Below are 16,509 nucleotides of genomic sequence, written 5' to 3' on the forward strand. Positions count from 1 at the left end.
GAAATCTCTGGATTCACAACTTTAATTAGGGAATTGCATTCAACTTTTTAGGTCCAATTTAAATTTGAGGACACGGGAAAATGCAGATGCCAGTTTACAAAAAAGACACAAAGTGCTGGAGTAACCCAGTGGGTCAGGCAGCATCGCTGGAGAACATTGATAGGAGACTGAAGAAGGATCCAAATTAGATACATCACCTATCCATGTTATCCAGAGATTCTGCCTGCCCTGCTGAGATATTCCAACACTGCCAATTTCATTTTGGTTGCTTTATACAACATCATAATTGTTTATCCTTTTACTGTGAACATTAACATTTTTCTGGAAGAATCAACAGCCTCTTTACTTACAGAAGTGGTGTTTAATCATGAAATACAAGTACAATGTAATCCTAAACTGAATTTAGTTAAACTATATTTTTTTCCAGATGGTTAGTTTGCTTCTATCCAGAGGTGCTAACATCAATGCCTTTGATAAGAAGGACCGACGAGCTATTCACTGGGCTGCCTACATGGGTATGTTGTTACAAAGATTCTTCAAGTCCTGCGCTTTACATTTTGACAAGAGGTCTTGGGGTGGGTTTAAAAAATATTAAATCAGGCATAAAATGGAATGGTGGGCTGAAAGGTATGCACAGTTTCATTAGGAGTGTGTGCTTTAGTTAATGTAAGGCAACAGGGAAACCAGCTAAGATGGCAATTAAGCCCTTTTGCAGAATATGTTCTATATTAAATGCAATTTTGGGAATCCAAATTGTGTGTTAAGCTTTCAGTTTATTTGCACATTATATGTTTAAAAAAAACAATGGTTTCAGTGTGTTATGATGTAGTTGTTCCTTTGTGTTTTAACTGTAATTACGTAAAAGTCACTGTACAGAAGCAGCCAATTCAGCAGGCTGGACAATGCTGTGTTTTATGTTCTTAATGAATATTCTGCCACTGTCCACTGCAATCCTATTTCATCTTGCTTTTTCAAAACATTTTTTTCCTATCTCATGGATATGTCTGGTTCTGCTAAAGTGCCACTTGTTTGAGCATTTCCTTATGGCAGAGTATTCCAGATGTAATTACTTCAGGGTAACGAGGTTGCACCAGAATTCCTTATTAGATTGACTGATGATGATTTATCATTTGGCCCTTGTTCTGGATTTGTGCAAGTGGAATTCTTTCTGTTTACCCCTTTCAATCTCCTTCATGTAGGACATATGAATTAGGAACAAAAATCAGCCATTTCGTCCTGTTCTGTTGTTTTATGAGATTGGTTGATTTGATTGTAACTTCATCTTTGCATTTTCAACATCTTCACCTTGTTTATCAGAAGTCATCTGCTTCTGGCTTAAACATAGGCAAAGACTTTGAACTGCACTTTAAAGGCTGATGGCTCATGAGAAGGCTACAAAGGCTCCTAAGAACATTTTTAGTTCCCTTATTTCTGTTATAAATGGTCAATCCTTTATGTGGAAACAGTCACTCCTTATTTTTACATTCCCTCATAAGAGGAAGCATTCTCTCCATATCCACCCAGTTAAGAACCCTCGGTCATGTACGTATCAATGAAATTCCCCTTCTCTCTTAACCCCTTCTCCTAGCCTGTCTGACCTTTCCACAAAAGAAAACTTGCCCGTTACTCTATTAGTTTAAATGAATCTGTTGAGTTCCTTCTGACATATTTCCTTACAGGAGAAAAATGCCATAAACTGTACTCAGGAAGTGATTTCACCAATACTCTATATTAATGACGCATAAACTCCTATGTTGAATTCTTCTAGCAATAACAATAATGTTCTGTCAGCATTCCTAACTGCTTTCTGTAACTATATACAATACTTCTGTAAATCATGCACAAGGATAATCAGATCCCTGTGCATTTTAGAGCTCTACAATCTCTCAGCAGTTTCTCAAAAGTTTCTTTTTTTAATTTTGGTTGCTAAATTTTTTTGAAAAAGGAGTTGTATTTGTAATTTTTTAATCTAATGGAACCTTGCCAAAAACTAGGGAATTTTAGAAAACTAAAAGCAATCTATCTGCTATCTCACTAAACACTTTTAAGACAGCTGATGTCCACCAACACTCAGAGATTTGTCTGATTACAGGTGAAATAGTTTGTTCAGTACCAGTTTCCTGGATACTGATTTTTTTTTACTTCCTCCCTCTGAAATCGATAGCTCTGAAATCGATATGCAGCAGGATCTTGATCAATTGGCCAGGTGGGCTGAGGAATGGTTGATGGAATTTAATACAGAGAAATGTGAGGTGTTGGATTTTGGAAAGTCTTAACAAGGGAGAAATATTTTATAGGAGACTGAGGGGTAACTTTTTCATGCAAAGGCTGATGCTGAGCTGCCGGAGTTGGTAGTTGAGGCAGGGACTATTGGAATGTTAAAGAAGCAATTAGAGAGGTACATGGATAGGACAGGTTTAGAGGAATATGGGCAAAACACAGGCTAGTTTAGATGGGACATGTTGGTTGGTGAGGGCAAGTTGGGCCGAAGGGCCTGTTTCTACATTACGAGTCTATGACTAATAGACAATAGGTGCAGGAGTAGGCCATTTGGCCCTTCGAGCCAGCACCGCCATTCACTGTGATCATGGCTGATCGTCCACAATCAGTATCCCGTTCCTGCCTTCTCCCCATATCCCTTGACTCCGTTATCTTTAAGAACTTTTGAAAGCACCCTGAGAATCGGCCTCCAATGCCTTCTGAGGCAGAGAATTCCACAGGTTCGCAACTCTCTGGGTGAAAAAGTTTTTCCTCATCTCCGTTCTAAATGGCCTACCCCTTATTCTTAAACTGTGGCCCGGTTTTGGACTCCCCCAACATCGGGAACATGTTTCCTGCCTCTAGCATGTTCAATCCCTTAATAATCTTATATGTTTCAATAAGATGCCCTTTCATCCTTCTAAATTCCAGTATATACAAGCCCAGTCGCTCCATTCTTTCAACATATGACAGTCCCGCCTCCCGGGAATTAACCTCATGAACCTACGCTGCACTCCCTCAATAACAAGACTGTCCTACCTCAAATTTGGAGATCAAAACTGCACACAATACTCCAGGTGTGGTCTCACCAGGGCCCTGTACAACTGCAGAAGGACCTCTTTGCTCCTATACCCAACTCCTCTTGTTATGAAGGTCAACATGCCATTAGCTTTCTTCACTGACTGCTGTACCTGCATGCTTCTGAAATGTTTCTGAAATGTTGCTCGTGTCTTCTATGGTGCAAAATTGCTGTTTAATTCACTTGCCTTAATTGCTGTTCAATTCACTTACCTAATCATTATTTTTCATTATTAATTCCCCAGACCTGTTTTCTATAGAACTACCATCACTTTGGTAACTCTTTTACAAATGATTTTGTAACTATACTAAATCTTGTATAGGTTGCTTTCTGCTTGACCCCAGAATCTTTACATTTATTTAACATAAACTCCTCATCCAATCTTCCTTTGCTCAACAGATATTTACAGGCTAAATGTAGATTGAAATCTGCCATGATTGTTGGCCTCCTTTGAAGCTTTTCTATATGTTATGTCCTACAATCTGAAAGCTTTGAAGATTATCTGTCGGACAAATAGATAGAAAGAAAGAACAATACTGCACTGGAACAGGCACTTTGGTCCATGATGCCTGTGCCAACCATGATGCCAAATTAAATTTGCGCTGCCCTCGCAGCTGCGGCTTGCCTGCAGTCCGTTTGTCTTTTGTGTTTTTTGTTTTTGTCTTAATTGTAGTTTAAATATGATGTAGTGTTTGTGGTTGTGTGTTATGGGGTGGGGGTGGGAACTGTAAAAGTGTCTCTCCCGAACGGAGACCCGACCGTTGTTTTCTGTGACGTGTCTCCGTTCCCGCTGCGGCCTACCATCGGCCACGCACCTGGAGCTGGCGGCCTCCGGCTGGGACCACCTGGGCTCAGGTTCGCAGAGCCCGCGGCCCGGACTCACCACCTGCGGCGCTGGCTGCCTTCGGATGCTGCGGGAGTGGCTGCGACTCGTCTCCGGAGGCTTCGGCTGGACGTCGGAAGCCCGCAGGCCCCTGGAATGGGGCCGACATCGGGAGCTCCGGCAGCGGCAGCGTCTTCGCCCGCCCCGAATCGCGGGGCTTGGGCGGCCCGCCGCGGACCTTTCACCGTCCGGCACGGCGCTTCAATGTCGGGAGCCCCGACTGCCCCGATGTGGCAACTCCAACAGCCTGACCGTGGGAGAAGACAGCAGGGGAAGAGAAAAAGACATTCTGGCCTTCCATCACAGTGAGGAGGTGACTGGAGGAGACTCACTGTGATGGATATTTCTTTTGTTTGGTGTTGGTTTATGATTGTATGTGTTATTGCATATTTTTATTGCTTATTTTTAATGGTCTTATTGTTGAACTGCGGGTAATTTTTCATTTCACTGCACATTTATGTGTATGTGACAAATAAATTGACTATTGACTATTGACTAATCACTTCAGCATGCATATGATCCATATACGTAAATTTCTTGCATTTCTTACACAAAGGATGGTTGTTATATGGAACGAGCTGCCAGAGGAGGTAGTTGAGGCAGGTACAATCACAATGTTTAAAAGACATTCGACCAAGTGGACCCGTTGGGCCCAAACCTCTCCTGCATTGGTCAGAGGGTAGTTGGTGTCTGGAAGCAGCTACCAGAGAAAGTTATGGAACCAGATACTATTTCGAAAATATATTCGGATACATATATAGATAGGAGGGGTTTAGAGGGCAATGACCAAGTGGACCCGTTGGGCCCAAACCTCTCCTGCCACCTCCTCCCCCCACCTCCTCCCCCCTCCTCCTCCCTCCTCCCCCCTCCTCCCTCCTCCCCCCTCCTCCTCCCCCCCCCTCCTCCCCCCTCCTCCTCCCTCCCCCCTCCTCCTCCCTCCCCCCTCCTCCCTACATGGACAGGATAGATTTAGAAAGATATGGGTCAAAAGCAGGCAGGTGGGACTAGTGCAAATGAGGCAGGTTGGTTGGTGTGGGCAGGTTGGGTGAAGGGCCTGTTTCCACGCGAGATTACTTTATGACTCTCCCCAATCTGCCTCCTCCAATTATATTGATACAGTATATTAATGTTAATACTGCAACACTTGCATCTTCCTTTCACCACTTAGTTTCTTTTTGAATGTTCAAAGAAGCAGTGCAGTGATTTGCTTGTATTAATGGCATATGATAAATCACCTAGAAACTATTGTTACCGAGATTGAGCATAGCCTTTTCAATTTGTATTTTGCACTTGACAGAGTTCGAGTGAAATTTCATTGCCAAATAGCTACTGAGATGAAGCTATAGTTTTAATAGATTAGTTGCATCAAAATGGATTTGGTCGAAATTATGAATATTTTGTAATGTCAATGTCTGCATATCTTTTTTTTCTGCTTTAATAGGTCACATTGAAGTGATTAAGCTGTTGGTAGCACATGGAGCTGAAGTAACATGTAAGGATAAGAAAGCTTATACTCCACTTCATGCTGCAGCTTCCAGTGGAATGCTAAGTGTCGTCAAGTACCTGCTGGACCTTGGAGTTGATGTAAGTCAATATATTTCTACACATTCTATTACATGTGACAATAATTCAGCCACACTTTATTTATGTAACTCATAGGTAATAATTTGTTATGATGGCCAAATGTTACCATATTTTTACCATAGTTTCTTATTCAAGGCACAGATTTTAATTTTTAAAAAGTGACACATGATGCTACTTGCTAACTTTAGTTTGTACCTTTTGCATGTTTTGTAACACAAGTTACAATATATTTGCTATCAATTACTATTTAAATTCTTGCAATGAAACGTGATAATGCATGTCTCATTATATTCTTATTGAAGTTCTACCTCAGTAGTGCCAGCATAATAAATACCAGCAAAATATTAGTTCTAGTTATGTATTTTTGAAATAAAGATGTCGATTTCCACAGCATTCTCTTATCCCATGTGAGCAATGACACAATTGATACTTACTCAAGTACATTAAAAAATCTTGCAAATAGTAACAGCCGAAAATCAAAATTAATTGAATGCTGAAAATAGTACCCAGCAAATTGGGAAGCATCTGTAAAGTTGATAGTTTGGTAATTTTTCTCGCTCTGGAGATTATTCCAAAATCAAGTAATTGTAGATACAAGGACCCTGCGGATACAGTTTTTAGTTTTTATTGTAACAAAATGCTTACTTTTGTCCTGATACTAATAAAATCATATTTGAACCATTACTTTGGATGGCTCCATTTCCGTTGCTATTTAACACAAGAGCAATTTTGCATCTTCAGCCTCTCCTTGCTGAAAAATTTCATCTCTGATACATTCATTTTTTGCTCTTAGTAATTCATAAGATTCTGCACAACCTCCAACAAGTACTACCATCTTATTTGCAATTCATTTCCAATTTTGCTGTCGTAATTTAGTTTAAAATAGTAAACAAAATCATTGATAATGCAACAAAACAAAATGAGAACATTTAAAAAAAGATAAGCATTTCATAACTCAACACATTTGAATTGCGAAGCATCCTTTTGCTGATGACATGGAATGTTGACATTTTAAAACTCGTCATGTTCCTTGGTTTTGAGACTTGTGGAATTCTTAAATTTTGTGAACAATGCAAGGTTTTTTGTGTGAAGTGCTGTGACCATTTACTGTTACATACTTCAACAGATTAATGAACCAAATGCATATGGAAATACCCCTCTTCATGTGGCCTGTTATAATGGCCAGGATGTAGTTGTGAATGAACTCATTGACTGTGGAGCAAATGTCAACCAAGTGAATGAGAAGGGCTTCACCCCATTGCATTTTGCTGCTGCTTCAACACATGGTGCATTGTGTTTAGAACTATTGGTCAGTAATGGGGCAGAAGTGAATATCAAGGTAAGGAATACTACAGGTCTATTGTCGGTACATGGAAATTAAATTCTTCACATTTGCTATGCTTAAGAACTAGGCTGAATGAGAAGTTGAGTGATTTTATTCTTGGTGTCGGTAGCTTCCTATGAAATGTGGGTTTTTCATTTTAATGTAATGGTGATTTCCCTTGCAGATTGTCCAAACTAAATTATTAGCTTCCATAAACCAGAGTAAACACGTGCAGAAATTAACTACATGTTTAGAACTCAGGTTTGGCTAAGATTTTGGCAGTTGAAAGATTATTTCATACAATTGCCATTCAAAAGTAATCTTTACTTTTTTCTGTTCATGATATAAATCATGCTTCATTTGTGCCCTCAGCAGTAGATTACCTTAAAATTGAATAATATTTGCTGGTCTTCTATTTTCTTTACATTCTTTTCTTCCGGCCTGTGCCCCTTTTCCTTTATATACTTGCATCACCCAATTCGAACAACTTGTCCACTTCTATCAAAGGCATGCACTTTAACCGCTCCAAAGTGAGTTTTATCCTACATTCTTGATGGTATTGTCCCTGGCTGCCATTATATCTGCAACAATTGCAGAATATCCTCTCTTCATTCTGATAGCTCTTGGCATAATGGCTACATTCTATCCTGTCCTAACTTTTACTAAAATTGAATCCAACCTATTTGGTAGTTAACTAATCTTGAAAACTCATGTGCCGTCTATCATCTGTTTTCCATTTCTAAGATAATCTAGTTGCATCACAGCCATTGCTGCGTCAAGACGGAAGTTTAGTATCGCAAATTCAAATTTTGTTCTCTCAATTCTGCTGCAGGTCTTGCATCTTAAAGGAAAGTTATTCCATCTGTCCTGCCTATCATTAATTCCACTTCACTATAAATCTACCTGTACAATTGTGTGAGAAGTTTCCAGTTTAGATTGTTTTAGGTAGATTTAGAGATACGGCGCGGAGTCCGCGCCCCCCAGCGATCCCCGCACATTATCACTAGCCTACACACACTAGGGACAATTTTTACATTTACCCAGTCAATTAACCTACATGCCTGTACGTCTTTGGAATGTGGGAGGAAACCGAAGATCTCGGAGAAAACCCACGCAGGTCACGGGGAGAACGTACAAACTCCGTACAGACAGCGCCCGTAGTCAGGATCGAACCTGAGTCTCCGGCGCTGCATTCGCTGTAAGGCAGTAGCTCTACCGCTGCGCCACCGTGCCACCCTGGTTTACTGGTTAAGTTTCAATTTGAAAATGCTGCACATTTGCTAAAGTTGATAGCCATTTCAGTGAAGGCTGTGCATGTTTTAGGAAATGCAGTATTTTATTCAATTTTAGCAATAATGTTGTGCTGAATGTGGTGAAGATGTGATGATGCCAAAAGACGTTTCTGCCATAGCAGTTTCTATACTCAAACCTTGAAAGACACCTTTATGCCATCGGTATAATTTCTGTTTTGCCCATTAGCAAAACCTGCACATAGAGTCATAGAGTCACATCATCGAAACAGGCCCTTCGGCCCAACTTACCCATGCTGACCACCATGCCCCACCTACACTAGTCCCATCTTCCTGTGTTTGACCCATGTCCTTCTAAACCTAATCGATCCATGTACCTGTCCAAATGTTTTTAAATGTTATGATGGTACTTGCCTCAACTATCTCCTCTGGCAGCTCGTTTCACATACCTATCACCCTTTGTGTGTAAAAAAAAAAGTTGGCCCTCGGGTTCTTATTAAATCGTACCCCCTCCTCACCTTAAATCTATGTCGTCTGGTTCTTGATTCCCCTACTTTGGGTAAAAGAAAGCATTTACCCTATCTTTTCCTCTCATGATCTTATACGCCTCCATTAGATCACCCCTTATCCTCCTGCGATCCAAGGAATAAAGTCCTAGCCTGTTCAATCTCTCCCTATAGCTCATATTCTCGAGGTTCTGAGGCACAGCTGAAAAGGGAAAAGTCAGACAGAGCCATAGTGACAGGAGACTTGGTAGCTAGGGGGGACAGACAGGAGAATCTGTGGCAGATGATGTATTACCTCCCTACTTCCAGCATTCAGGGTGTCTCCGCGCGGCTGCAGAACATTCTCAAGGTGGAGGCGAGCAGTCAGAAGTGATTATGTACATTGACACAAATGACATGGGTAGGAAAAGGGATAAGGTCCTGCTAAATGAATATAGGGAGTTAGACAGAAGATTTAAAAGCGGGACCCCGAGGGTAGTAATCTCAGAATTACTCCTGGTGCCACGTGCTAGTGAGGATAGGTAGAGGAAAATAGGACAGATGAATGCGTGGTTCAGGAGTTGGTGCAGGGACAGAGATTCAGATTTTTGGACCATTGGAGCAAGGCGACCAATACAAGAGAGACTGGTTGCATCTGAACTGGCAGGGGACCAATAACCTTGCAAACAGGTTCACTCGTGCTACCTGGGAGGGTTTACACAAGTAAGGGGGTGGGTAAAAGAGTGCTAGGTCAGAAATTGGAAGGAGTGGTGAGAAGGTAGAGGTTAGGACCAGCAAGTCTCAAACTAAGGACAGGCAAGGAGAGGTGAAGGAACAGGGTGATGGACTGAATTGTGTTTATTTCAATGCAAGGAGTATTGTGAAGAAAGCAGATGAATGTAGAGCCTGGATCAGTGTTTGGGACTATGAAGTTGTGGTCATTGCGGAAACTTGGTTGTGAGAGGGACACAACTAGTCGCCTCAATGTTCTGGTGTTTCAGATGTGATCAAGAGAGAGGCAAAAGAGGTGGAAGAATTGCATTACCAATCAGCGAGACTGTCACAGCAGCAATCAGAGGACATTCTGGAGCGTTCGTCCACTGGGACGATATGGGTAGAGCTTAGAAATAAGAAAGTTACAGGCACTCTATTGGAATTGTACCATAGGCCTCTCAATAGCAAGCGGGAGGAATAAATTTGTGGACAGATTTCCAAAGGATGCCGGAGCAATCAGGTTGTCTCAGTGGGTGACTTTAACTTCCCCAATGTTAACTGGGACTGGCTCAGTGCCAAAGGCTGAGACAGGGCAGATTTTGCTAAGTGTATTCATGGGTTTCTTGAAACAGTATGTGGATAGTACTGGACCTTGTGTTGGGAAATGAGCTTGATGAGTGGTGTTTCAGCGGAAGAGCATTTTGGGGATATGATCACATTTCCATATGTTTTAAGATTGTTTTGAATAGGGAGAATGCCGGCCCTTGTGGGATGGTACTAAATTGGAGTAAGGCAGACTGCAATGTTATCAGGCAATAGCTTGAGGCAAGAATTAATAACAGTTGTTATTGGGCAAGTACACATCTGACATATAGGAGTTATTTAAAAGCTTGGTGTTCTATATTCCTATAAGGAGGAGGGATAAGGATGGCAAAATAAAGGAACCTTGGATGACCAAAGAGGTTGTAAATTTGGTCAAAAAGTAAAAGGAAGTGCATGCAAGGTCCAGCCGATTAAGGTGCACAGGATTAACAATGATTTGGTCATATGTATTTAGAACGGCCTTACTGATAGAAGGCAGAGGGTTGTGGCGGAAGGACAATATTCAGTCTGTCACCAGTGATATACAGGACGTGTTCTATCAGTGCTGGGACCGCTGCTGTTCATAAGTTATAGGATCAGAATTAGCTGATTTGCTGCCCATGTCAAAACCCTTTCGTAGCAAACTTCCACAAATGTTCAGCAGGATGGTTCATAAATTCATAGGTCATAGGAGCAGAATTAGGCCATTCGGCCCATTGAGTTTACTCTGCCATTCAATCATGGCTGATCTATCTTTCCCTCTCAACCCCATTCTCCTGCCTTCTCCCCTGACACCTGTACTAATCAAGAATCTATCAATCCCCACAGACACATCCATTGACTTGGCCTCCACAACCTTTGGGGCAATGAATTCCACAGATTCACCACCTGCTGTTTGTGATATATATATAAATTTAAATGACTGGGACGTAAACGTAGACAGGTTGGTTAATAAATTTGCAGATGACACATTGCTGCATTCGCGCACTGTGGGGAAGCCTGTCGAGGTATAAAGCTGGACATAGATCAGCTACTGAAATGGACGGAGAAATGGCAGATGGAATTTAATCTGAGCACGTGTGAGGTATTGCACTTTGGAAGGTCAAATATGTGGGGAAGATATAATGGTATGACCCATAACAGCACAGATGTAGGGGGAGCTTGGGATCTGTCCATCATTGCCTGAAAGTGGCAAAACGAGTAGCGTAGTAAAGAAGTCAAGAGTGTTTTATTGTCATGTGTCCCAGATAGAACAATGACATTCTTACTTGCTGCGGCACAACAGGATATGTAAACATAGTACACTGTAAACAATATTAGTTTTCTTAAACAGTATGTGGAGGCCCCCACACGTGAGAGGGCAACGCTGGATCTAGTATTGGGGAAATTGGGAAGGGCAAGTTAATGAAGTGTGTGTGGAGGAGCCTTTTGGGCCAAGTGTCCACAGTTCGATTAGGTTTAAGATAGTTATGGATCGGGATGGAGTGGGTCCACGTGTTAAAATGCTCAACTGGGGTAAGGCCAACTTTGAGGGTATGGGAGAAGGTTTCGCTCAAGTTGACTGGAGCAGATTATTTGAGGGGAAAGGAACATTGGCGAAGTGGGATGTTTATAAAAGTGTACTGAAGAAAGCTCAGGGTGTGTACGTCACCATTAGAGTGAAAGGCAAAGCAGGCAAACGTAAGGAAGCTTGGCTAAAGAGGGAAATTGAGACGTTGGTCAAAAACAAGAAGGATGCATGGGACAGGTATGGGCAGCTGGGATCAAGTGCATCCCTGGAGGAGTTTCGGGAACTAAGGAGCAAACTAAAAAAGGAGATCAGAAGGGCAAAAAGGGGCCAGGAGATAGCTCTGGCGAGTAGCATAAAAGACAATCCCAAAAGATGTTATAAATACATAAGGGGGAAAGGGGTAACTGGAGAGTGAGTGGGGCTTCTCAGGAATAAAAGCGGTCACCTTTGTGTGGAGCCACAGGAGATGGGCAAGGTCTGAGTATTTCTCTGTATTTACCGAGGAGAAAGATAGTAGGACGGAGGAAATTGGAGCAGTCACTGGAAGTGTCATGAGAGCAGTCAGGGTTACCGTCGAGGAAGTATTGAAGGTACTGTCGTGTTTGAAGGTAGACAAATCTCCGGGGCCTGATCAGATATATCCGAGGACATTGCGGGAAACTAGAGAGGAAATTGCGGGAGCCCTGGTTGAAATTTATGAGTCGTCCTTAAATACAGGAGAGGTGCCAGAGGATCGGAGGGTGGAAAATGTTGTGCCTCTTTTCAAGAGGGGTTGCAGGGAAAATGCTGGGAACTATAGGCCGGTGAGCTTAACATCTGCAGTTGGTAAGTTACTGGAGAATATTTTGAGGGATAGGATATACAGGCTTTTGTATGGGCAAGAGCTGATTAGGGACAGTCAGCATGGTTTTGTACGTGGGAGGTCGTGTCATAAATCTGTTTTTTTTTTTAAAGATGTGAGCAAAAAGGTTGATGAGGGCAGACCTGTGGATGTTGGACTTTAGTAAGGCGTTCGACAAGGTGCCGCATGGTAGGCTGCTTTGGAAGGGTAGATCTCATGGAGTCCAAGGAGAGACAGCTGAATGGATAGCAAATTGGCTCCATGGAAGGAAATAGAGGGTGATGATGGAAGGTTGCTTCTCAGAATGGTGGCCTGTGACTAGTGGTGCTCCTCGGTTCGATGCTGGGCCCATTACTGTTTGTCATCTACATCAATGATTTGGATGAGAACATACAGGGCAAGCTTAGCAAGTTTGCAGATGATAGCAAAGTTAGTGGTTTTGCAGATAGCGAAGATGGTTGTGAACGATTGCAGCAGGATCTGGATCGATTGGCCAGGTGGGCGGAGGAATGGTTGATGGAATTTAATACAGAGACGTGCGAGGTGTTGCAGCTTGGGACGTCGAACAAGGGCAGGACCTACACAGTAAATGGTAGGCCTCTGAGTGGTGCTGTAGAGCAGAGTGATCTACGAGTACCGGTGCATGGTTCCTTGAACGTCAAGTCGCAGGTAGATAAGGTGGTCAAAAAAGTTTTTGGCTCTTTGGCCTTCATCAGTCAGAGTATTGAGTATAGATGTTGGGAGGTCATGTTGCAGTTGTATAAGACGTTGGTGAGACCGCTTTTGGAATATTGTGTTCAGTTCTGGGCACCATGTTATCGGAAAGATATTGTCAAGCTTGAAAAGGTTCAGAAAAGATTCATGGATAGGACAGGTTTGGAGGGTTATGGACCAAGTGCAGGCAAGTGGGACGAGGGTAGCTGGGACATTGTTGGCCGGTGTGGCTGAGTTGGGCCGAAGGGCCTGTTTCCACACTGTATCACTCTATGACTAATATGATAAACGAGAGAGAAACAAAAAGTTCAGTGTGTATATCACTGAGGAAGATACACACAATCTCCCAAATGTTCTAGGGGCTGGAGAACCTAGGGTGATGGAGGAACTGAAGGAAATCCACATTAGGCAGGAAATGGTTTTGGGTAGACTGATGGGACTGAAGGCTGATAAATCCCCAGGGCCTGATGGTCTGCATCCCAGAGTACTTAAGGAGGTGGCTCTAGAAATAGTGGAAGCATTGGAGATCATTTTTCAATGTTCTATAGATTCAGGATCAGTTCCTGTGGATTGGAGAATAGCAAATGTTATCCCACTTTTTAAGAAAGGAGGGAGAGAGAAAACGGGTAATTATAGACCAGTTAGTCTGACATCAGTGGTGGGGAAAATGCTGGAGTCAATTATAAAAGACGAAATTGCTGAGCATTTGGATAGCAGTAACGGGATCATTCCGAGTCAGCATGGATTTACGAAGGGGAAATCATGCTTGACAAATCTACTGGAATTTTTTGAGGATGTAACTAGGAAAATTGACAAGGGAGAGTCAGTGGATGTGGTGTACCTCGACTTTCAGAAAGCCTTCGACAAGGTCCCACATAGGAGATTAGTGGGCAAAATTAGGGCACATGGTATTGGGGGTAGGGTACTGACATGGATAGAAAATTGGTTAACAGACAGAAAGCAAAGAGTGGGGATAAATGGGTCCCTTTCGGAATGGCAGGCAGTGACCAGTGGGGTACCGCAAGGTTCGGTGCTGGGACCCCAGCTATTTACGATATACATTAATGACTTAGACGAAGGGATTAAAAGTACCATTAGCAAATTTGCAGATGATACTAAGTTGGGGGGTAGTGTGAATTGTGAGGAAGATGCAATAAGGCTGCAGGGTGACCTGGACAGGTTGTGTGAGTGGGCGGATACATGGCAGATGCAGTTTAATGTAGATAAGTGTGAGGTTATTCACTTTGGAAGTAAGAATAGAAAGGCAGATTATTATCTGAATGGTGTCAAGTTAGGAGGAGGGGGAGTTCAACGAGATCTGGGTGTCCTAGTGCATCAGTCAATGAAAGGAAGCATGCAGGTTCAGCAGGCAGTGAAGAAAGCCAATGGAATGTTGGCCTTCGTAACAAGAGGAGTTGAGTATAGGAGCAAAGAGGTCCTTCTACAGTTGTACCGGGCCCTGGTGAGACCGCACCTGGAGTACTGTGTGCAGTTTTGGTCTCCAAATTTGAGGAAGGATATTCTTGCTATGGAGGGCGTGCAGCGTAGGTTCACTAGATTAATTCCCGGAATGGCGGGACTATCGTATGTTGAAAGGCTGGAGCGATTGGGCTTGTATACACTGGAGTTTAGAAGGATGAGGGGAGATCTTATTGAAACATATAAGATAATTAGGGGATTGGACACATTAGAGGCAGATAACATGTTCCCAATGTTGGGGGAGTCCAGAACAAGGGGCCACAGTTTGAGAATAAGGGGTAGGCCATTTAGAACGGAAATGAGGAAGAACTTTTTCAGTCAGAGGGTGGTGAAGGTGTGGAATTCTCTGCCTCAGAAGGCAGTGGAGGCCAGTTCGTTGGATGCTTTCAAGAGAGAGCTGGATAGAGCTCTTAAGGATAGCGGAGTGAGGGGGTATGGGGAGAAGGCAGGAACGGGGTACTGATTGATAGTGATCAGCCATGATCGCATTGAATGGCGGTGCTGGCTCGAAGGGCTGAATGGCCTACTCCTGCACCTATTGTCTATTGTCTATTGTCTATATATGCACATACCCACAAGTACGTACGCACGCACACACACACACACACACATATATATTGGAGAGAAGGAATGGGTGACGTTTCGGGTCGAGACCCTTCTTCAGACTGATGTCAGGGGGGCGGGACAAAGGAAGGATATAGGTGGAGACAGGAAGATAGAGGGAGATCTGGGAAGGAGGAGGAGAAGGGGGGGACAGAGAAACATCACCCATTCCTTTTATCCCGAGATGCTGCCTGACCTGCTGAGTTACTCCAGCATTTTGTGAATAAATTGATTTTTACCAGCATCTGCAGTTATTTTCTTACACACACATATATATATATATATCCACATACATACAGGTGCAGCAGGCAGTGAAGAAAGCGAATGGTATGTTGGCATTCATAGCAAGAGGATTTGAGTTTAGGAGCAGGGAGGTTCTGCTGCAGTTGTACAGGGCCTTGGTGAGACCGCATCTGGAGTATTGTGTGCAGTTTTGGTCTCCTAACCTGAGGAAAGACGTTCTTGCCTTAGAGGGAGTACAGAGAAAGTTCACCAGATTGATCCCTGGGATGGCGGGACTTACATATGAGGAAAGACTAGATAGACTGGGCTTGTACTCGCTGGAATTTAGAAGACTGAGGGGGGATCTTATAGAAACATATAAAATTCTTAAGGGGTTGGAGAGGCTAGATGCGGGAAAATTGTTCCCGATGTTGGGGGAGTCCAGAACCAGGGGTCACAGCTTAAGGATAAGGGGGAAGTCTTTTAGGACCGAGATGAGAAAACATTTCTTCACACAGAGAGTGGTGAGTCTGTGGAATTCTCTGCCACAGAAGGTAGTTGAGGCCAGTTCATTGGCTATATTTAAGAGGGAGTTAGACGTGGCCCTTTTTGCTAAAGGGATCAGGGGGTATGGAGAGAAGGCAGGTACAGGCTACTGAGCTGAATGATCAGCCATGATCATATTGAATGGCGGTGCAGGCTCGAAGGGCCGAATGGCCTACTCCTGCACCTATTTTCTATGTTTCTATGACCCCTGAAGGTGTCCTGTGGTACCAAAACATGCAGCAGATCGTTGAAGTCCTGTAAGTTGCGAGGTGGAGCCACTGTGGATTGGACTTGTCGATCCAGGACATCCCACAGATGCTCAATCGGATTGAGATCTGGAGAATTTGGAGGCCAGGGCAACACCGTGAACACTTCATCATGTTCCTCAAACCTTTCCTGAACAATGTGTGCAGTGTGGCAGGGCGCATTATCCTGCTGAAAGAGGCCTCTGCCATCAGGGAATACCATTGCCATGAAAGGGTGTACCTGGTCTGCAACGATGTTTATGTAGGTGACACATGTTAAATTGACGTCCACATAAATGGCCGGACCCAGGGTTTCCCAGCAGAACATTGTCCAGAGCATCACACTCCCTGCATCCAAAACATCACCACGAACTGACTGTTCACTTAAAGCCTAATATATCCCAACCCTTGACAGGTGCCATTGTAACAAGATAATCAATGTTGTTCACTTCACCTGTCAGTGGTCATA

General features: G+C 43.1%; 1 protein-coding gene across 3 annotated transcripts in view; it reads left to right on the top strand.

Moving 5' to 3' along the window:
- LOC144604070 (serine/threonine-protein phosphatase 6 regulatory ankyrin repeat subunit A-like) overlaps nucleotides 1-16,509 on the top strand; it is a 181,662-nt gene that overhangs the window by 87,073 nt on the left and 78,080 nt on the right. For all 3 annotated transcript variants that reach the window (XM_078418157.1, XM_078418148.1, XM_078418164.1), the window contains exons 6-8: nucleotides 428-515; nucleotides 5,383-5,525; nucleotides 6,652-6,864. In XM_078418157.1, coding sequence (XP_078274283.1) covers nucleotides 428-515; nucleotides 5,383-5,525; nucleotides 6,652-6,864 — 444 coding nt within the window. The remainder of the gene's footprint in view (nucleotides 1-427; nucleotides 516-5,382; nucleotides 5,526-6,651; nucleotides 6,865-16,509) is intronic.

Source organism: Rhinoraja longicauda, chromosome 2 (assembly GCF_053455715.1).
Source record: "Rhinoraja longicauda isolate Sanriku21f chromosome 2, sRhiLon1.1, whole genome shotgun sequence".
NCBI classification, from domain to species: domain Eukaryota; kingdom Metazoa; phylum Chordata; class Chondrichthyes; order Rajiformes; family Arhynchobatidae; genus Rhinoraja; species Rhinoraja longicauda.